The 22,374-nt window shown below is 38.6% G+C and overlaps 1 protein-coding gene across 5 annotated transcripts in view; it reads left to right on the top strand.

Annotated features, from left to right (window-relative positions):
- LOC121673471 (nuclear pore complex protein Nup153-like) overlaps positions 1 to 22,374 on the top strand; it is a 43,738-nt gene that overhangs the window by 12,464 nt on the left and 8,900 nt on the right. Inside the window, exons 2-16 of one of the 5 annotated variants that reach the window (XM_042046785.1) lie at positions 3,856 to 4,072; positions 6,292 to 6,540; positions 7,747 to 7,886; positions 7,969 to 8,097; positions 9,844 to 9,960; positions 10,088 to 10,132; positions 10,229 to 10,282; positions 13,415 to 13,561; positions 14,296 to 14,348; positions 16,827 to 16,965; positions 18,305 to 18,436; positions 18,802 to 18,894; positions 19,124 to 19,211; positions 19,497 to 19,616; positions 21,270 to 21,884. In XM_042046785.1, the coding sequence (XP_041902719.1) occupies positions 3,856 to 4,072; positions 6,292 to 6,540; positions 7,747 to 7,886; positions 7,969 to 8,097; positions 9,844 to 9,960; positions 10,088 to 10,132; positions 10,229 to 10,282; positions 13,415 to 13,561; positions 14,296 to 14,348; positions 16,827 to 16,965; positions 18,305 to 18,436; positions 18,802 to 18,894; positions 19,124 to 19,211; positions 19,497 to 19,616; positions 21,270 to 21,884 (2,338 nt within the window). Of the gene's footprint in view, positions 1 to 3,855; positions 4,073 to 6,291; positions 6,541 to 7,746; positions 7,887 to 7,968; positions 8,098 to 9,843; positions 9,961 to 10,087; positions 10,133 to 10,228; positions 10,283 to 13,414; positions 13,562 to 14,295; positions 14,349 to 16,826; positions 16,966 to 18,301; positions 18,437 to 18,801; positions 18,895 to 19,120; positions 19,212 to 19,496; positions 19,617 to 21,269; positions 21,885 to 22,374 lie in introns of all 5 variants that reach the window. The other 4 variants (XM_042046781.1, XM_042046782.1, XM_042046780.1 and 1 more) reach the window with 4 other exon arrangements.

Genomic DNA, 22,374 nt, shown 5'->3' with positions numbered 1-22,374 from the left:
TTGATTCCTGAGATGGAGGCTTTGGAAACAGGGTTTGGGCCTGAAGATGTGCCTTTGTACTCTATAAAGAAGACTTTAAATTCTACAGGTGAGGCTTTGGACCTTCCAAATCAGACTTTGGGCCTTCAAAATAGTGTTCTGGGCCCTTCAGGTGAGTCTTGAGACCTAAGGAGCAGGGCTTGAAACTTAGAAATGAGTGTTTGTGCCCAAACAAGGAGGGTTTGGACTCCTGGGTAGCAGTTGGACACAGTGATCTAAGAGGTCTTTTCCAGCCTTAATAGTTCAGTGATTCCATGATGTTAAGCCAGTGTGCCTTGGAGTAGCTGTTACTGTAGTTACTGTTGCTATGATGTTTGTATACATAGACTTAGATAGACCTAGCAGGGCTGCAGACACTTGAGATGATGCACAGATTTTGAAAAACTGTTTTAAATACCTATTCATAAGCTACTGGGTCTTTCCAGTGGGTTTTCATTTTTCTCAGCTTTCCTGCTGGTATTTTTTGGGATGAGTGCATCTGAGGTGCAAAGATAGCAGTTGGTACTGAGAGCAGCTGAAACCTCTGAAATCAGTCAGTTAAGGAGTAAAACATGTTCACTGAATAAAACACTGCAGTCACACAGTTGGGATTGCCCCACTAGGTCTTCTGCCCTTTCATGATATTAAGTTTGGTGCCTGTGTGGCCTGTAGAAATGAGAAGTTATGAACATTAAACTGCATGCCAGTGCCACTTCCTCTGCTCCCAACCTGAGACTGGGAACTAGAACAGTTTTTGTGCAGTAGCATGTTCAGAGTAGCTGTAGTGAATGAAGCTCTTCTGGAAGGGACTGGTTCATAATTGTGGCATGAGGAGATCGGGATCTGAGCAGTTTTCTGGAGAATAAGCCTACTAGAGTTGTCTGCTGTGTCTTTTGTATTTAATCTCTGAAGATCTGTTGGCATCGATGAGATGTGCAGTATCCTTGTAAGCCTTCTAGAAGGATTAATGATTCCTGTGTGGGGAGATGGGATGAACAAAATGCAGAGCTGGTGACACAGAAGTAGTAGAGGGAGAGTGCTCTGCTGCTGACAGAGTTGGCTTGTTTGCATGTGCAGAGAGAGGGAAAGGGTGTTCAAATGCATATGCTGAAGTTGAAGAATAAGAAAACTACAAGTTATGGTAAGATTGAAATGTCAGCTTCAAAGACAGCGTAAGGTGTGACATTTCGCTGAAATGTTGTGGCAAGAACAAGGCATGTGCATGTTCAAATGTGTGGTTGGTCAGTGGTACCTTAACTGCTCGACGTGATCAGGAATCCAGCCATAGAGCTTTACTGATTGGCTTTCAGCTCTGATGGGCAGGTAAGAGATGATGGAAGGAAATTTTATTTTGTTGTTGTTGTCTGTGTGTATTTGAATAGGCATACCTGGGGTGTGTGGTGTATTTTTAGGGGGAAGGTGTTTGTTTTTCTAGCGGGATCCTTGTGTGATGATGGCTCATTCATAATGCTTGCATAGTTCTTTTACAGTGCCTTTAATATTTCGCAGATGGAAAATGTAGGTGCCTTTACATGTATTTTGCTTTCTCTTTCTTTGTCACTAAGCCAGCATTATTCTGGAGTATAAAACTATGCTCCTTATCTACCACTGTGCCTAAACCAGATGGAACAGGCCATTAGTACTTGGTACAGTATGGCTGTGCTGAGTTCTAGCTCATGCATTGGTTTGGGAAGTTACCCTGTGCTACCCAGCTTGGAATGCTGATTATGTGGAGAATGGAAAGGCTGCCATTTGCAGGAAAGGGTCAAACCAGTCTGGTGTCAGATATGGATGGTAAAATGTCATCTTGGTTAATGACTAGTCTAGCTACATTCTCCAGTTACTCATTTGGTTTACTAATGATTGGGTGTTTAGTCTTCTGGATGCCTATGACTTCTTCCATATTGAGTCTCAGGCAGCTTTCAGTCCTGGGAGGATTTCCTCAGCAAGAGAAACATACTGGCACCTGTTTTATGGCCAGTAATGTCTTATTCTCTAATGGAGAGACTCTAGCAATAGTGAATGTAGTAATGCCTAGCTTTTTGGAAAGAGCATTGCCTTGAATGCAGTTTGTGTCCTGACCATTTGCTTATTTTGGCAAATTTTTGACTCCTCTGAGTTCCTGATATGCTTTTAGTCATAGCAGCAAAATATTCACTCCCCTAAAGGGGGACAGTGTGTCATAAGTAAAGGTGAAAATGAGGGGCTGGGAACAGACTGCCCTTGCTGGTGCCGGGCACTGAACTGCTTGTGAGCTCTGGTGTTGCACAGTTTTTGTTGTTGGAATGCTGAGGCTTAGTATTTATGTAGAATAGCAGCAACACTAAGCATGGCATATTAGTGTGCATCTTAGTGTGGTGATTGTGATAGATGTGGTTTTTATGCTGTATTCTGTCTGGTTTAAGCTGTCCCTAGCTAGTTATTCTTTGTGCAAGTAAAAGATTAAATTACAGTTCATTATGAAAAATGTCAAATTGTAAATTAAGATGACTTTCTTTCTGTGAAAAGACTTTTGTTTTCTACCTTCCCTTTCTCCTCTTTGCCAGGCCCCCTTCTAACTCCAGATTCAAGGGTGTCCTGTAAGTTGGTGTTTGTGTTACTGTGTATGAAAGATGTGAATGACAGATACGGGCTTTTTCTTTCATATGTGCTGATTTTTTTAAGAAAGTTGAATACAACAGGGTTCTTGTTTCAGAGTTGTTTACTAGACTAACTACTACATGTTCAAAGAATATTCTCAATTTTCTACACATGAATAATAATTTTTATAAAATTTTGTTGCCTAAACCCAGAAAAATACCAAAGTACCTTGATGCATGTGTTAGGAACTGGCAATGAAGTTCAAAAAAATCTTTTTAAACTCTTGTTGCTTTTCAGTTTCCAAAGCATTGAAATTGTGGAGGTAGCTTTGCTGCTTGCTTCCAGCTTGCAGGGGTTAGCAGCTGGTTCTGTGGCTGCAGCCAGTGTAAGAGGGGCAGCTCCATGTTGCAAGCAGTCTGCTGTGCAGGGTTGAGATTGACAGGAAGGCGTGTTGAAATTTTGAGGATGTGATGGGGAGCAAGTGACTGCCTGAAACAAAATGTTAAATAAATATTTCTTACCAGAATGTAAGCATTACAAATAATTGGTAAATGTCAAAATGGAAATGCCTGGTATATATTCAGTAACTGCTGAATATTAAGGTTTGGAAATACAAAACTTTAACATACCACGAAATGAAATTTGATCAAATTGAATATATTTAACAGTCCTTTAGTGAGGAGTCTGTTGTTCAACTCCAGCTGTTTCTTCTGAGATCCTTTCAGGATACCCTCACTGTTCAGAGCATAGTAGTGGGGTTTTTGATACACATTGTTCCTTCAGTTCAGCATTAGGAAAAGAAATATTTAAGTTCACTGATTTTAGTAGCTATTACTGCTCATCACTATTGCTGTAGATAATTGCTGAGTTTCTGGGTTTGATGGTTTTTCAAGTGAAGGTGTTAAAAGGAAAAGTCCTGAAAAGACAGTATGTACATCAGGAGTTATTTAGAAATTGAATTTCTTGATGAGCTTGTGACTTGACAAGCCTTTGGTGAACTTCAGCTGTAGTTTCAGAATCTGGAAGTTTTGCCAAGGTCACTGGGAAGTGCAGAAACTGATGGGTTAGTAGTAAATCAGTGTTAGGTGCGCACTTTTGTCATTCATGTTCCAGAAGTATGGGTATTCTTTGTCAAGGATCCACCACCTTTTAATCTTACTCATCTGAATATTGCTGTCTAATGTCTGTCTTCGAGGTCTGTGCAAAGTTGCATCCCAGAATATGCTGCTGACTGTGTTTCTGTATTTTTCTTTCAAGCTGGGGCTCATTAGCAGAGTGACCGAATCAGTGAAAAACATCGTGCCGGGATGGTTGCAGAAGTATTTCAATAAAAGGGAAGATAAATGTGTAGATACGAATGAATCGGCAAACGAGGAAGAGAATCCAGTAAATTATCACCATGATTATGCAAATGAAGATGCCTTGGTAATTGATGGGAGAATCACGCCTGAATCAGCAAGAATTAATTTAGAAGGTATGTGAAATATCATTTAGTATTCTGACCATCTGTATTTATTCACAGATTTCTAGTTTTGAATCTTCATTTCCAGGGGAGGCTAGAAGGAGCATTTGGACAGAAAGAAAGCAAACAACAAAAAACCCCACAACACCCAAACCAAAACGACCAACCAACCAAAAACCCCAACCAAAAATAGCCCCACACAAAGCAAGATCAAAGTAAAAAACCTCAGCAACTCAGTTTTTAGAACTGGCTCAGCTTCAAAGTTTAAACATAATTTCAAAATATACTGGAAGTTGACTTACAGGCCTTGGAAGTCATGAGTTAACTTCAGATAGTCAACTAGCCAAGTGCAAAATATTGCTAACATTCATTTGTGAGTGTGTTGGGTTATGTTTTCTTTTTAAAGGATCTGGAATGAAAGTTTATCTAATTGCCTGAGGTAGTAGAAACATTAATTTGTTTTGTTGTCCTCAAAAGACCAGATGCTAGAATGCCAGAGGAAAATTCCCTCATGTGTCCTGATTATTTTTCTTTTCTTTTCCTTTGGGCTTCTTCAATCAATTTATTACATTTCCTTGTTAGTTTAGTGGAGATCTGGGGAACTTTGTTTATGATGTTATTCTTTTTGAAATATTTTGTAACATTAAGGTGTGGCATTGCTTCGGGTCTTTGAAAACCATTTGGATCCTTGGCAAAGAAATTTATAACCCTTTTACCATATTAAAATTAATCTGTGGTTTATATCTATGCTTCTCACTGTTTCTGTAGTACTTTGTGAATTTGTATATGCTCTCATTTGAGTTTCTCTTAAATTAGCAGTTTTGGGAACTCAGTTTTTAATTAGGTGAGAAATTTTGTCTGAACACGTACATAACCATCTGTGTGGACAGTCAGTTGCTTCTGTTGGCAGAATGAAAAATAATGAGTAAATACCTTTGTCACCAATGTCATCTAATTGTAAATAAAGAGCTTTACTGCTCTCTGTGTAGCTGTAGCTTGAGAATAAGTTTGTATAAAGGAATAGAGAAGGTTTTCATGAATGAGTAATCTGTGTTGGCTTTCCTAAAGAATTGTGTGAAAGGACCTTTCAGTGAGAACAGCTGCACGGCAAACTTTCTAGCTCCAAGAAATCAGGAGCAAATGGGACACCCTAGAACGTCAGTAGCTTGTGTTGCAGTTCGTGGATATTGTAGTCTAATCTTTCTAGCTGTAGTTAATAATAATATTTTTTATTATTACTGGTATTTTTATTTTAGAAAGCCTGTTTCTTTGGCTCTGAGGCACCAATTTGCTAGAGCCTGTATTCTTTGCTTGGCCAGCCTTTGGTCTCATAATGCTTTCTTTCATCTCGAACAAGACAGTCCTAAAATCTACCAGTGCTTTGGAGAATTAATTGCTAGTACTGCTGTGCTTATGAAGATTGAAGTGGCTAGTTTAAGCTTCAGTGCAAATGTCAGGATGGTAGTGTCTCAAAGTTCACACCCAGAAATCCCGGGAGGGACTGTAGACATACGGACATCAGGCAAGATGGCCATTAATAGCTGTTCCGTTCATGTGGCGAGTTGGAGCTGTGAGGCCACCTTTTGCAGGACACTGGCAATGTTTACAGACCCTTTTCATGAGGAAAAAATGCCCATCTTACAACTGAGGCCATGTTGCTTACTTGTCCTTTGTGCCAAAATCTCAAAAACTAATAGATAGGAGGTAATTTGCCTGTAGCATGACCTGATATGATAGAATTTGGAAGGGAGGATGATGACACCAGAACAAATAAACCCCCCCAGAATCTCTGCAAATACACGTTTTCATGCTACATAATCATACTAACATCGTCTTTTTTACAAGATGATAAAAACTGCAGAGTTGTCTGTAACTTGTCAGGTAACCTCAAATTTTGGAAAGCTTATTGCAAGCATTATCTGGAGGAGAAGGAATTTATAGATGTTTGATTTAGTGAAAGACACAGTTTAAGCGCTTGAGCACAGGGTCAGAATTTGGTATTGTAAAATCCCATCAAGTACTTCTTAATGTGACATCAATGCTTAGTATTGCAAGCAGTGTTGCTGTTGTAATCAGACAGATGAAACCCTATCTGGGTGAGGAAGTTAAATTCAGCTTCTCTATTTTTGTGCTTAGAACTTGGCAATAAGCGTGGCTGTTGATAGAAAACAGGTTTTGGCTTCTGTGAGCTTGTCTACAGGGAAGCTGATTGTTTCGCTGTTTTTGTTTAGAACCATCCACAAGCAGGTCTGCACTGAACTTCTCAGATGTGTTAACAAGGCCCTCTCTTCACCGGAGCCATTTGAACTGCACTGTGTTGGATTCCACAGTCCCACACTGTCAGCCCTCCACATCATCTTCACTTGGCATCGGCAGTCCTGGGCTGTCCCTCGTAAAGGAAATAAAAGATTCTACCTCTCAGCATGATGACGATAACATCTCAACAACCAGTGGCTTCTCCTCTAGAGCATCTGATAAAGGTAACTTGTTCTCTAATTGATTTGCTTGATAACATGAAGTACTTTGTATTCTTCAATATTCCACATTGCTTTTAGTAAGTAAATAGGCAGGAGAATTCTTAGTAGGAGAATATGAGCTCTGGATGTTAGAATTCAATTTAATTTTTAGTATTTTAGAAGTATGTAATCCTGTCACCTTTTAAATATAACCATGCTTGGAATGCATTTTTGAGTCCCTGATATTCTAAAGAGTCAGTGCTGATAAATACAATTTTAGCTCGATTATCTGTAAATCTTGAATGGGGATAATAGGAGATGAAGATGACTTGCTGTAGCTTGATAGCTAGGTTGATTGCCTAGAAGGAGGAGTGACTCAGAATATCTCGCTCACAGCTGGTTAAATGTGGATAAATACGGTTGACAAATCAAACCACAAGATAGTCTCATATTTTTTTTTTACCAGGAGTCAATGAAGCAACTATTTTGATTGAACAAGTTTGGGCTGCTTCTTTTTTGCTGTTCTTGGTAGAGGTCAATACTTACTTTGTTTTTTGTCTCACCAAGAAAGAGCAAACAGCAAGTTTGCAGATTTTTCTAGGCCCCCATATGAATGGTGATGGAGGCATGTTCAGCCAGTTCTCTGGAGACCACAGGCTGACAGTTCAGCATAGGTGTTGCCAGGGTGTATCAATATAACCTGAGTTTGCTAGAACTTTCTGGTGTGTCTCCATAAAACATATGGAAAATAGGTGGTTAACTCTGTAAATTCAGCTTTTGGGTAATTTTTCAAGTTTATGACCTGGTCAGTTTTGTCCTATGCTGGTTTCCAACCCTCTACCGTCATAGGAAAAACTTTGTATCATTAGAGATGCACCAGTGTTTATGCAGTTCCTTTATTTTACCATGAAAGAAGAAAAAAAAAAATTGTGTTGTATTGGAAATGTGCTATTAGCTTGTGAATACTTCTGAAAGATGACTGAAAGGTCATGTATTCGCAGTTCTGTGAACAGATTTTAGGTTCAGAGTTGGTACTTGGGTTTCATACCATATGTGAAATTAATCTGTTTGAAGAGCTCTGAAGGTTAGACTGTCAGAGAAATGAGTGTTAAGGGACTTTTCCATTCTGTAAGACGTTTTGGTAGAGAACTCTGGAGTTTGTGTGATGTTTACCACTATATTTCTCTATGTGCACAAGGCATTTACATACAGCATTTGTCCTTTTGGCAGATATCACAGTTTCAAAAAATACTTCAGCACCACTGCTCTGGTCCCCAGAGGCTGAAAGATCTCATTCCGTCTCACAGCATCCTGCATCTAGCTCTAAAAAACCTGCATTCAATTTATCTGCTTTTGGATCTCCCTCTCCTGTAAGTACTGCACAGTATTAATTTTAGTCAAGTTGAATGTGTAGCCATTTTACTAACCACTTACCATAATACGTTTCTGTAGTCACTTGGAAACACTTCTGTCTTTAAGACAAGACAGCTTGGGGATTCTCCGTTTTACCCTGGAAAGACTTCTTATGGTGGTGCAGCTGCAGCAGCAAGGCAGACAAAAGTGCAGATTTCTGCTTACCAGGTATGAGAATAGTAGTGCAGCGTCGGGGAGAACATAATGGAAATACAGAAGGGGGAGCTTGGCCAAAAAAGCTGTGAGCAGGGAACTTAACTTGAAAAATGTGGCAACAGTTCCTATCTTGCCCACTCAGCTTACAATTTTTGTTTAAGTTCTTGTGTAACCCTTCATGTAGAAATGCTTATCATAAAGCACGAGAATGACAGTAGCATCTTAGTTTCTTGTAGTAGGGGTTTCCTGTGTTATGTCTTCCAAAAATTTCCATTTTCTGCCATGGTCTGCCTCTGACTGTATTATGGTAAAATAACATGTAAATAATTCCAATGACGGCATAACTTTGAAAACTGTGTTAATAGCAGCAAAAGTTACTTGCCTGATACTTGCTTGTAGATCTTACACAAGCGTGCCTCCACTCAAACTATGAATATATTGTGCATTTTTTAATACAGTAGTATACAGAAGGCAACTTTGCTTCTCCTTTGCACTTCTGTTACTGAGTGGGAGGCAGGCAGTCCTATATGCTATATCAAGATAAACAATAAGGTGCCCTCTATTTTACTGTCATTCACATAGCTCTTGAGAAGAGGTGCTTGTTCCCAAGTGTTCTTTGTGGTTTAAATGAACCAGCAAATTAAAAATCCTGATTACTCTCAGTAGCTAGAGTTGAATCTAAAAGCAAGTCAGTAAAATCTGATTTGGTTGTAATTTATTTAAATTAAAATGCCCTTTATTAAAAAAAGTCAAAAGGAACTTTAAGGAACTGAAAATAAGTTTGCTGGACCTATTTTGGCAGTCTGTTTCTGCTCTGGAACAAGGGAATTTACAATTTCCTGATTCAGGGAAACCTTGAAACTTGTGGGTTTTCCTGACTTGGTGTTTGAGTCAAACTTCAGAATATTTAAAACTTCTGTAAGCTAGAAGTCCTCTTTGGTCAGCTATTTTTTTTTTTTTACAAAAATTGTGGATTATGTTGAAAAGAGAAAGCAAATACTAGGCTTTTAAAGGAGAGACAAGCTTGTTTGTTAATGCGTACAGTGAGTCTCACTTGCATGTTCTATGTGTTGTGTGATCTGCTTCCTGTCTTCACTTAGCCATGTGGGAAGCACGGTGTGGTTACATGGGAGGTTTAACATATTTTTTTATAAAAAAAGGTCATGCTGAAGTTTTTTTTAATTATGTTAAGTTGTGGTACAACATTTACTTTTCCAGTGTATTATGTTTAGATCTGGTGCAGTTCAAATCAGATCTGTATCTTTCTAAACAGAGTAAGAAGACCTACAGTCAGCTGTAATCTTGGGGGAAGGGAGGAAATAATAGAAGTAGAACTAGAAATTCCTGATGATGATTGTATACTCTGGTTTTAAGATGTCACGCTTACACCATCATGAAACTCCAAGATCTGTTTTGCTACTGAAAGTACTTTACACAAGTCTTTGCTTCAGTTCTGTTTTCCTAATCACTGCTTCAGAGACCCTACAAACCTAACATCATCCATTTTTTGACCTTCTACATTTAAGGATTTCTTTTGTTACTTTATCCCATGTTCAAGATATGCAGGGCCCCACTTAAACTTCTGTGAAGTCAGTGGAGTATATCTTTCTTCTTCATGGCTTGAATGTTCAGTGAGTGCGTTTTTTTCTGTCATTACGAGAGTATTGGCTGTATCATCAGTGTAGCCCTAGGGCATAAAATATACACGTGTGAAACTCATAATCCAGCATCATAACATTGGCAATGCTAATTTTTCAGCCACCGATAAAAAGACAGATGAAAGCTAAACAAGCAAATGTGCAATCCTATGGTGTGACAAGTTCCACAGCGCGGCGCATCTTGCAGACATTGGAGAAGATGTCAAGCCCTTTGGCGGTAAATGGCGCTCCTTTTAACGTTTTATTCCATGTGTTTGAAAAACACAGTAAATGTGCCAGTATAGGATGAAGATGTTACTTAATGTCATGTCCGGTTTAATTTATTGCACCTGTTTTTTCAACAGGATGCTAAAAGGATTCCATCTTCTGTTTCTAGTCCACTGTCTTCTGTAAGTTGATCACAAACCCCCTGTGTTTTTGTTGGATGGAACCCTCTCATAGGAGAAAAACCATCCTCTAATATTTCGGCCTTTTCCCCCTGTTAGCCTGTGGACAGGAGTGTGCTGAATGTGACTAGCTTCCAATCCAGACAAAACCAGGTAAGAACCAGTAACATGTTAAGCTGTGATAGGTAACTTTCTCTGCTTTACAGCTCTTAAAAGAAATGTCACAAACCTCAATGACAGCATGCACATGAATTCAAGTCAATATTAGCCTTATGTGAGTTATAGCTGCCTTGGCTGCGTGGAAATCGCTAAAAATGTCTTTTCTATCCACACTAGATGAAGGACTGTGAAGATTACTCAGGTGGAGAATTATATTATCTTTTTGTGGTGGTGTGTTGATATGTCAAGAACAACTTCTCTAGAACACACAGAGTGGTTTTATCTTGTCCTGCAACCTGGGGTTAAGTTGCATGATAACATTCTTGTTTCAGAAAGCTTTTTCTTGCAGAAATAACCAGAAATAGAAAAATATTGATTGAGTGATTGTTCAGATCTTGTGCAGATTTCCATGTTTATTTTAAGCAAAAAGTAAATACTTACATTTTTTTTACTACTCAAAGCAAGGAGAAAATTGGAAAACGATTAAATTTTGTTACTTCTGTAAATTTATGCTCCTAAATTCCTGTTTGGAGGTAGCACTGAATTGTTGCTGTGGTAAATTATTATTTCCTTGTTTTTGTTTAAACAATGTTGGAATATTACATTTATTAAGTTGTGAAACCACAAGAGGTCACATTTAGCTCAGGCAACCAAAGGAACAGAAGTGGTTTTTTTTCCATGCAAACTGCTGTTGTAATGAGGAAGTGGACAGAATGTCTCAAGAAGTTTCTATGCTAATCACTTGGAGCATAATTAATTCTGCAGTTACGTAGGAGTTTATAAGCATCTCAGATTTCCTGTACTGCCTTCGGCCATATGATAAATTACAAGACTGTTGAAAAGTAGAGCATATAAGTTCTTTACCACCTCTTAAGCATTATCCCAGTAATTGAAAACAAAGCTGATACGGATTCTCAGTTAAAATGCAGAACCACACCTGTGATGAAGCATTAAAAAAGATCTACCAGATTTGCAGCATAGACCCTGACATCAGTCAGAAAGTGAGTGTTGCACACAGCTGTCACTGGGTAAAAATAGAGAAATTGTCTACTCATAATGCTAGAATTCATAAGATTTGGCCGGGAGAAAGGGTAGCCCTTGATGAAAAGGGAGGAGGGAATTGTATGTGGCCAGAAGAGGGTTGTGTGTTTTCCTGTTAAAGCAGACAAATGATTGATAGGACACCTGAATACTCAGGCAAAACTTTTACAGGTCTTTTTTTTTTGTGGTATTTTTCTTATTTTGAGGATTGTATTAGTGTACAGTTAGTGTACTGAACATGTTACTGGGTTATTTTTTTCCTTGTTGTACATACCTGTTTCACTAGTTTGATATCCTTTTACAATAATGTCATCTGCCTGGCACGTGAAAATAAGGTGGCAGATGTAGTTTTCTGGATTTTTGTGAGGCGCTTGATACTGTCCCTCACAGTATCCTTCTGGACAAGTTGTCCATCTCTGGGATGAGTGGGTACACACTGAAGAACTGGCTGAACAGCAGGATGCAAAGGGTTACGGTGAATGAGGCTACATCTGGCTGACCAGCGGTGTTCCTCAGGATCAGTTCCAGGGCCAGCGCTGTTCAGTGTATCTGTCAGTGATCTGGGGGCACGAATTGAATGCCCCATTAGCAGGTTTGCTGATGATATGAAACAGGGAGGTGCTGTTAACTCTCTTGAGGGACAAGAGTTCTTGAAGAGGGATCTAGATAGATTGAAGCATTGGATAGTCATCAATGGGATGAATTTTAACAAATCCAAATGCCAGATCTTCATCATTGAGACAGTGGGACTGAGTGCACTGTCAGCAAGTTTGCAGGCGACACCAGAATGAGTGGCGCAGTTAAACACATCTGAGGGATGCCATCCAGAAGGAGCAGGACAAGCTCTAGAAGAAGGGGGCCCATGTGAACGTCATGCAGTTCTGCACCTGTGTTGGGGCATAACCGTCTGTTGATACCAATTTAAATAATAGATACATCCTAAGTCTCATTCTTCTTATCATCAAGGCTACAGATTATTGCTGTCTCCACCCGGCTCTGTGGCTCACATGTGTGCATGCACAAACGCACAGCTGGCTTCAGTATAAAATCGGTGACAAAGAGATGGGAAGGGTCTTTGCGTGTATTCCAACAGGAGCATTTATTGCTTCTACACTGTTGAAGGTTACAAAGGGAAAGGCGGGAGAACAATCGCAAACCGGGATTTTATCCGGGGGTGGGGAAAAGGCAGGACTAGGGAACGGGGACCAATGGGGAAGCTCTGGGGGAGTGATGAGGGGTAGAGGCTGACAGCCAACCGGGGAATTCAAACTGGGATAGATTAACATAACAGAGCAATGCTTCCTGGGAGAAGCCTTTTTGGTCACCCCTAATATAAAGTGGTTCTTGTGGTACTAGGGACTTACTGAAAACTCTGTCTTGTAACATAGGTTCACTGGCCACCACAACAGATGATCTCATGTATCATGGGGCCTTTTGGGGTCTTCCTTCTCTATTCAGTTAAGCCAGTTTTGTAGAATGTACGCTGCTTTCTGCTTAAAAACTAGCCCTTGTCTGTAAAAAAGCTTTGACAAGAAAAGTCAGACCAGTACTTTTAAGAGCATCAAATGCAAATCTAAAACATTGGAACATATATTAATGAGACTAATTTAAAATTATTTTACAATTTATTTAAGTGTAACTTCAAAGGAAGAAAATGTAGAAAAACAAGAAACCCAGAACCTGGTTTAACACTGCTTAACATTTTCAATATTAAATTAATGGATTAAGCCAGTAAAAAAAAAAAAATCACAATGAGGGCAGAGGAGAGAAAAGGATGGGAGCATATTATTGTAACATGAGTTATTTTGCTTATAGCAATATAGTTTATTTTGTCTGTGAGGTAACTGCCAAATTGTGACACAGGATTCAGTCAGGCTTTGACTGTTCCTGTAGCTTTTTGGATTTTATAACTGATTTTTCTGGTGATTTCCTTCTGCAAGCTAAATGTTTTCAACACTTACACATCGTTTTCACTGGTGCTGAGACTGGTGGGAGGTTTATAGTTCTGTAACTTTTATCATCGGTAAATGCTGTGGTAATTTGGGTGGGTGCGAGGATAAATTGATTGCTGCTTCCCTTTCAAAGATGGATTCTCAACATCCACCTGTCCAGAAACTTGTGACACCAAAGCCAATCTCCCTGACAGGGAGTCAAATCACATATTTTAAACCATCTCTGAAATCAGCTACTAGTTCCAGAAAAATTCACCAAAGGGCAGATACAGACCATCAAGTAAGTAAACTTTCATGTCCTAATTTGCCTGCTTTTTGCAAGCTTGGAATGTGTCTAACCAATCTACGAAGGTATTGTTTCTTGCAAGAGCGCCAGTAGTATACTTGGGGTAAGCATTTAGAGAGTGGGAACCATTGTGAAAGAGATACTTAGAGGTTTTATGGATATAGTTGTATCTTTGGCACACTAAGTGGCTGGTGCTTATTTTCAGAACGTGGTGGTGTGCTTTTGGGCCAGGGTTTTCGCAGTGAATGAATATTAAAATACAGAAACACAAATTTCCTTTGCATATGCTGCTGTACAGAAAGCTGATGGAACATGCTGGTGTTGTGTATTTAATGTTTCAAGTCAACTGCTGGCTCCAAGTGAGATTTCTAACAATTACCAATTCAGATCACTTTTTTAATTACCTATTCTGATCACTTCAGTGTAGATGGAGTCCCTGATAAACTTCCCTTGAAACAACACTGGTATCTCTTTCAGAAAAAAATCACCCATGGTTCCAGTATTATTCTGAATGTAAAAATGACTAGGTATTAAATAAATGGGCTGGAGATTAAGTGGATAGTCAGAGTAGTTAGGGAACAAGCTTATTAAGCAGATGAGGTGTATTTAGTGGTATAAATAAAAAAAAACGAAAACAGCACAAAGTGTGTGTTTGTTTGTCTTCTCTTTGTCTTTTGTTTATAAATATGTTCAGATAAATCTTGAAATAAATAAAATTCATTTTGCAGGACATGATAGAGGAGAGTTTTCCTGCAGAACAGCCTGTAAAATCATCTGAAAGGTATGACAAGTCTATTAATTTAAAACACTTGAAAGAAGAAAGCCCTCTTCTTTCTCAGTACAGTCTGCATGCTTGCCTTCTTTTGGAAGGGAGTAACAGTTCTCAGTAAAAGGGAATAGAAAAAGTGAAAAAATTGTATTAAGGGAGAGTTTAACTATTTGTCCATCTTAGCCTTCATTAGGGGAGTAGCTATTAGTTTCAGGTAATTAAATAATTGCTTGGGGTCTGAAGGCTTTGTTGTACAGGAATTCCTTTCTGAAAAATTCTTTATAATGTGAAATGTCTTACAGTTCAGAAGTATATTCAATTTGTAGTTGGTTTTTTTTTTATTTAAGCAAAAAGCTGGAGTAAGATTGTTTTCTAATGCTCCTTACATGACAAAGGCACTTGTCTGCTCTGTGAGTTTGCATGAAAAACAGAAACCCTTCATAGTCATCTGAAGACAAATGCCAACTTGTCTCTGAAACAAAAAAATTCCAGGAGAGTTAATAATTGTATTTCTTCTTGAGGAGATTGTGTTGCATTATGCTGCTTGCTTGGCATAGAATGACTTCAGATAATATTGATGGCTCTCCCTTCTGGGGGATTAATCTTTTGGGTAATGCTCGAATTAAGACACTGTATGCTCAGAAAATATCTTTTTTTTTTGAGGATTCGAACCTTTCAAAGAACAGTAGTAGGGAATCTGCTAATGTGTTGGCTCTGTGTTCATCTTCCAAACAATTCTTATATTGCCTTGGGCATTCTTTGGCTTGCAAAAAACCCCAAAGCCAACCCTTTATTTCACCATATAATAGTTTGACTTTACAGGAACCCTCTTTGGTTTTGGCAGAGGTGCAAAGAGATGTTAGGTTTTAATTGTGGGTTTTCAAACTGTTCTAAGTTTTCTTTGGTACAAATTCTTTCTCCCATGTAAAGGGAGATCCAGGAAACTGATACTGCTTTTCATGTGTTTCACAAGTTTTATTGCTGTGCTTCTACTTTGGACATTAGAGTAGACGGTCCTTGTATTTTAACTCTTTTGTAAAGCCAGTGTCTGTGTATTGTCATATTATGGAGTAGGAATACAAAACTGTTAAGGGCCAGGTCTCTTCATGCAGCTAACCTGCAGTACTTCGGTACATCTCTGTTCAGCCTAACAAAAGCTGTTTAGTTTTTAAACCAGTGTCAGAATTGTAGATTGGGCTGACTTGCTTAAAGACAGAACTGTCTTTGCCCTTAGAAGCTGACAGGTGTTAACAGAAAAGAGGAATATGGGCTATCATAGACATAATATAATTGTCTGAATAAAGATTTGTTTTGACATGAGATTTTATTTCAGAATTCAAATTGATTGTCACTTTGGATTAGGGAACAGTTTGAGCATATGGCTTTAAGGATCTGGCTTCCTCTCAGTGGTTACAGTGCTAAGCAGATGTTTGAAACTATCTGAGAGGTTTAGACCAAGTCTCTTCCTCAGTCCTCTAGAAACTTGACCTGGTGTCTTCCAGTGTACTTCTGTAATGACTGACTGCTTGGCTGCAAGATTAGCTTGATACAGTAATTTTTTTCAGGGATACTTCATCGTAATGCCATACTGCTTTTTATTGTTATTATTCCTTAGTTCACTTATATTTTGGGATGTGGCATGGGTTGGGTTTGGTTTGTTGTTGGGGGGGGTGGGTGGGGGTTGTCTGTGTGTGTGGGAGGGTGTGTGTGTTTACTTGTTTTGAGGTTTTTCTTTTGTTTTTTCTTTTTCTTTCCCCTTCCCACTTGGATTGGGGAGTCTTTCTGGTTTGGATCTGGGCTTTTGTGATGAACAGAGAAATGCCTTTGTATGCCTTACAAAAGGGATCTGTATTCATGTCTGAAAAGACTTCTGGAATGTTGGCACACCCAAACACCTCTGCTGCTTCTGCTAATGGCCTCAGGAAAGCCAGAGCTGTTTATGAAGCTTCTGTCATATTTTCTTGACACACAAGTTTAAGCCTCTCAGTTCCATAAGAGCTGTTGGCAGCATTTCCTGTGCGCACATGCACACACACATCCCCGCCCCCTGCCCCTATATTTTTAGTTATTCTTTTATATCCCTTCAGAGATACATGCTCATCACAGAGTCAGAGAACTAGCAGTCAAAATTTCCACTGTCTGGACTATTAAAAGCAAACATTAGAAAATAACAATCTAAATCAGTTCTTCTATTTCAGGTCTTCTGGCTTAGTCATCATTCCTTTATGGATGTTGTGACTGGTTTTTATGTATGTTATTCTCACTGCTGCTCTTATTCAGCTTTGGCTGTTTAGAACACAAGCTATTTAGCAGTATTTAGGAACTTGTGGGATGTTTTTTTCTGATTCCAATTAGCAGGTGACAGTTCTAGGATTAATAGTGGCTATAATAGCTTCAAACAATTAGTTGATAAGTTGGATTTTTTTCTCTCCTTTTTTTTGCTTTTTTTAAACCCCTTGCCTCAACTTACGTATTTTTATTCTGTGCCAGCAATTTGAGCTACCCCAAACCCGATATTCCTGCATCCAACGGTTTGTCTTCAGGAGGAAGAATGGATAGTGCCTGTGGCAAGATGAGAAGGGAAAGAGAGCGATACTGTGCATCAAGACCTGGACAAAAACAACAACTGGTAAGGGTCTTTCAGGTTAATTGATCTTACTGTGATTACTGAAATAAATAGCTTCATTGCCTCATAGTAATTTACAATAATGCCATTTCAGTTTTGTGGGTGTTTTGCATGTTTGCTAATGATCATTCAGAATTACTGGCACTTACTCAAACTCATTGTGAGAGGGGTTTTTAATGGGAAAACTCCATTTAATATAATGGTAGTCATTACTATCCCAAGGATTGTCTTCCTGACTGAGTGTTATGTAAGCTGCCTACTACTGGATCTTAAATCTAAAGAAGTTAACTCAGTCTTCTGGCTGATGCAAAATAAAGAAGTAGTAAATGCTGGAGAATGTTTCTGTAATAGAAATGGTCTCAGTATCAAGGTGTGATAGGCTCTTCAGATCTCTGAAATATGGAAGCTGTAGGGTACATTAAATGTCTGTAATAGCAATGTGCATATCTGCTTAGTCACTCCTGAATAGATATTGGTACTGCAGTCCAAATTGTGAATAGATTGGCTATTCCCATTTAAATCCTATCCCAAATCTAATCTTAGTAATCAAAGAGTTTAGAAGACACGGGTAAGAGCAGAAATTTTTAAGGTACACTGATTTCTGAATTTTAAATTTGCATCCTGATACATGATGTTGACTAGATTTACCAGAGTATGATCCTCTGTGTCACTCATTAGGCTTTCATTTTTGAAAAAGCACTTTCTGTGCTTTGGTTTGGTTTGGGGGTTTTAGGACTCAAAGGAACTCACATCCTTCTTAAAATATTTTTTTTTCCAAGTTCAAGTGTCTTGAGAAACTTTGTCAGCTGTCTTACCTAATTTTGCAAGAGGAACACTTTCTTACATGCCATGAAGTTGTGCTCTTAATTAAAGAGATAGGGAATCATAGAATCCTGGAATGGTAATGTCTTTCTAGATCTTTTAAGTAAGAGGTAAAACCCAAAAACAAATCTTATCTGAGCTCCTTTCTCTTCTGCTCAGGTAACAATTTTGAGCTTACTTTCAGTATTCTTACTGGACTGGTGATGGATATAGTATCGCATGGAAACAGGCCTGCCGTAAATAAAAATGATGTGTCAGACTTACGTGGGAGGTTTGGATTCCTTTTGAAAACTTGCTTTGTCTATAGATCTCTCTGTTGCATTTAATTTTGTTAAGAAACTAAGGGTGGGACAGGGTAGGAAGGTAGTAGGTCTTGTGAAAAATAAAAACTAACATTTACAACTTCTTAAAGAAAGAGAAAAATTAAAATCTACAGCTTTTCTAAAGAAAGTGAAAAATTTGAATTTGCAACTTCTTTAAAGAAAAAATTAAATTAACAATTAAAATTTGCACCTAGGAGATGGAGCAAGAACTACCTGAAGTACCGCTGCCCATCAGTAGTGCATCGCTGCCAACGTTCAACTTCAGTTTCCCTGCCACTAGTGCTGTCTCCTCATCACCCAGCACTGTTTCAAAAGCAGTGGTGAACAAGGTAAATCTTTGCTGTGTATTGTGAATACTTTTTCAGGATGAGTTTGCATCCTCCTTGCTGAATGTTGATTTTTTTTCTGTGGTGCTCATGAAACTAACCAACCTGAGTTTATAACCTGTTGAATAAAACAGGGTTGTGTTCAGATTGGGAGGTGGGGGGGACACATATTTTGATACAGCTTCTGTCCATCTTACGTGCTGACTTGCAAGCTTTTTCTTACAACTCTTAGCTGTGGATCAGAAATATCAAACATCAGATTTCCCAACTGCACTGCAGAATGTCTGTTAGTGAATTCAGGTAGCTGCTATTGTTTCACCTGGATGCTTTTCTTTTAGATACAAACCTTAATTCTTTTGAAAATATAGGTACAACCAGCAAGTAATGTTGGGAGTCCTACGTTTGTATTTTCATCTCCAATTGTGAAATCTACTGAGGTGGAAGTGCTACCTCCATTGTCTGTAAGTAAAATAAATCCTAACGTTTTCTCAAGGCTTTAGTAGAATACTGTGAAACAATAAAGCAGAATTGGCCCTGGTAAGGGGGAAAACAAATACATAGATTTCTGACTTGCAATTTTTCACCCAGAAGCCACCAAAATTTTGAAGACTGGATTTCAGATTATTATTTGAATATGAAACTTGATTAAAATTTCTTGGAATCTAAACAAAATCTCTCTTTTCATAGCAGATTAAGTTTACATTCAGTGTTCCTGTCGTTAAGTCATCAGAGCTTTCTGGATCCACTGATACACCAGTGACATCCATTCTTAGTCCAGGTAACAGAAATTTTAGCATTTCAAACATAAAGTGCTAATTCTCTTTTTTTTGTTTGTTAAATAGTTAATCTGTCATTTCTAAGCTTGTTACAAATTCCAGGAAAAGTCTGTTTTCAGTGACAGGTCTGCTTCTAATCAAATTGTAACTATAAACTGTTGTAAATAAGGGTGAATTTTGAAGATTCTTATATAAGAATGAAACATGGAAATTCTTATTTCTAGCAAACGTGAATATATTCTAAGTGCATTTCTTTGTAAAAGGTGGCTTTTGTTTTATTTTTCAAGGTAGTGCCACTGTAAACAGCACCAGCAATAAGAAGGAAGAGGAAGAAGAATATGATGGGTTCTGCAAACCTGCTAAGTTCTTAAAGCAAGGAAGTGTGTTAGACATTCTAAAAAGCCCTGGTGAGATAATGTACTCTTTTAAAAAATATTTTGCAGAGACTACACTTTCACATAGCTGCATCGATTTTTAAAAAACCCACCACAACAGCAACAAAAAAACCCAAACAGATAACTTGTCACAGTTAAGGCAGTGTCAACAATAAATACAGACATAGGAGAACATTACATTAAGGGTACATCTGTTAGGCTTGACGCCATCTTCTGTTATAAGGGGCTTTCATTGCTGAAGGGAAAACTGCATCTTCAAACCAGATGCATTGCTTATCCTTTACATGTTAGGTTGTAATTCAAACTTAAGTATAAAAAGGATTAGTCAAAGAATCAGTGTTTTGTTTTAAATAAATAAGATGTATGTAATTGAAAAGGAAATGTTTGTAAAATGTTTTACAAACGTTCCTCTCCCACCTTCACCATCTCCAGAAATTAAGAATGGTAAAGACAACTTCATTCCTAAAGGTGTGTCAGAAGCTGCGTATCTTTTGGCCTTAAATGATAACAGTTACTATGGATTCAGTAAGTTTTAAGTAGCAGTGGGCTGTCTCACTTTTAAAAAAAGATTGGTTTTTAAGTCATTGCAGTTGTTTTCAACTGTTCAGTAACGAGTGTGTGTGTAGATGACGTTTTTTGTTTCAGGAAAAAGGACTTTATTGAACTTGACCTTTCCCATAAGCCTTGAGTTGCAGCAGGACTTTTTATTATGAAATGACAGATCTGTTAAGAGGGCAGTGCCTATTTATATTGGAAAGAGCTAAGTGAGAGAAAATACACTGTGTGTTTTGTTCAAGGAAAGACCTGTGAGTGAAGTGGCATTAGTTTTCTTTATCAGTTTAACAGAATCAGGTTCAAAATCCACTCTGTTTGAAGATTCCACTTCTAATATTAAAAAAAAAAACAAACCCAAAGCAACAACAACATAACAATAAAAAAAAAAATCTTTATTTTTTATTTTATTTATTTTATTTTATTTTAACTATTTATCTTTACACTTAAATTATGCTGCTATCTAATACGTGTTGCTGTAGCGTTTTTGTTAGTGTTTCCATATTGGTGGTTCTTGTTTTCTGAAAAGTTTGCGCCTTTAAGGTGCCCGATGCATTTTGAACAAAGATTATAGGTAAAAATTGTTTCGTTGTTTTAATTTTTATTGCTTAATTATTACTCAGTATTTGTGGGGGAATACTGTGTGGATGGCTGCTCCAAGTACCAAGTGCTATACAGCTACTAAAGTAAATGTGAGTCATCTACTATGGCAGAAATAGCTTTAGAAATTTGATTCGATTGAGCATGGTGTCTTTAAATGAAATTGGATTACTTCCAGTCTGTGACGGATCATCTGCTTTCAGTACTGTTTGTTTACACTTGTATCTACCAGTGTAGTGGCAGGTACAAATGAGATTTGTATTTAAAACTTCCTTGAAAGTGAAGAGTTAAATCAGGTTTTAAATAAGTGTTCTGTTGTGTCCCAGCTCAGCATATGAAATTTCATCCCTTTAGGTAAGATTTCCATGGACTTCCTCTTGCAGTATGTTGGAATCTGTAGTTGCCACCATTGACACTTGGTTTAAATTTGTGCTGTCTGCTCTAAGTAACTTCCATGCAGCCAGGGTACAGCCCTGTCAGTAAGACCTCTCCTTTTTCTTTTTCTTAAACTAGGCTTTATGTCTGGGAAATTGCCCTCCTGTTCATCTGCACAGCCTGTTACAAGCACAGTGGTCTATACGAGGCCTGCAATAAGTAGTTTTTCTGCAGGTAAAGACACCTCTAAACAAGCATCCTCGTTTTGGCAGTCTGACACACACGACCCATGCCTGCAGAACAAAACCACCGATGGCAAATGTGTAACGTGTGAAGCTGCTAAAGTTTCCACTGTTGAGAGTACAAAGCAGACGATAAGTGTGAGTCCGTGTGTCTCCTCCAAGACAACAGTCCCTACAGCAGCGACACTGGGCTTTGAAGACAAATTTAAACCGGCACCCAACACGTGGGATTGTGATACCTGTCTGGTCCAGAACAAACCTGAAGCTACAAAATGTGTAGCATGTGAGACACCAAAGCCTGGAACAGGAGTGATGCCTGCTCTGACAATGCCAGTGGTCACGGACAACGCAGTGACAGTGACATCCACCTCCAGCAGCACTGCCACAACAGTCACTCTGGGGTTTGGAGACAAATTTAAACAGCCGAAAGGCTCTTGGAACTGTTCAGTGTGCCTTGAACAAAACGCGGCAGAATACAGCAAATGTGTAGCTTGTGAGTCTGAGAAACCAGGTTCGTTCTTTTCTCCTCCGTTGTTTCAATCTTAGTCTATGTGCATTTTTTAGGGAATAAAATATGTTGCATATAAAAGATACTTTGAGCAGCATGGCTGTATGCCAGACAGGATGGATTAGTGGCTCTCTGCAGGATTGGTTGCAGGCACTTTGGAGGCCTCAGCCCAGATTCCAGCCTGTCACACGAGTTGAACTGATTGTGAAATGTGTTACTGCAGAGCGGAACTGAAGCAAATAAACCCTGCTTTACAGCTAGTGAGGAAAGATGACTAAAATAGATGCCTTAATTAACTTAAAACCAATTGACTCATTTTCAGTGGGGCAAAATGTGAACTCCATGCAAGGAGCTAAAAACTACTGGATTTTCTAGGGTTTTGTTTTCCTCTTTCAAAGCATGAGTAGAAGCAGTATTTGCACAACATGGCTTACAATGTCTCCAGTCAGCATTTGTGTGGAATTGCACAGAGGTATGAAGCCGGATTCCAAGT

Source organism: Corvus kubaryi, unplaced genomic scaffold (assembly GCF_017639235.1).
Source record: "Corvus kubaryi isolate FWS band 111438036 unplaced genomic scaffold, C.kubaryi_AGA036_p1.0 65452, whole genome shotgun sequence".
In the NCBI taxonomy this organism is placed as follows: domain Eukaryota; kingdom Metazoa; phylum Chordata; class Aves; order Passeriformes; family Corvidae; genus Corvus; species Corvus kubaryi.
Note: the sequence above shows the minus strand (reverse complement) of the source record. Positions and strands in the feature narration are given on the sequence as shown.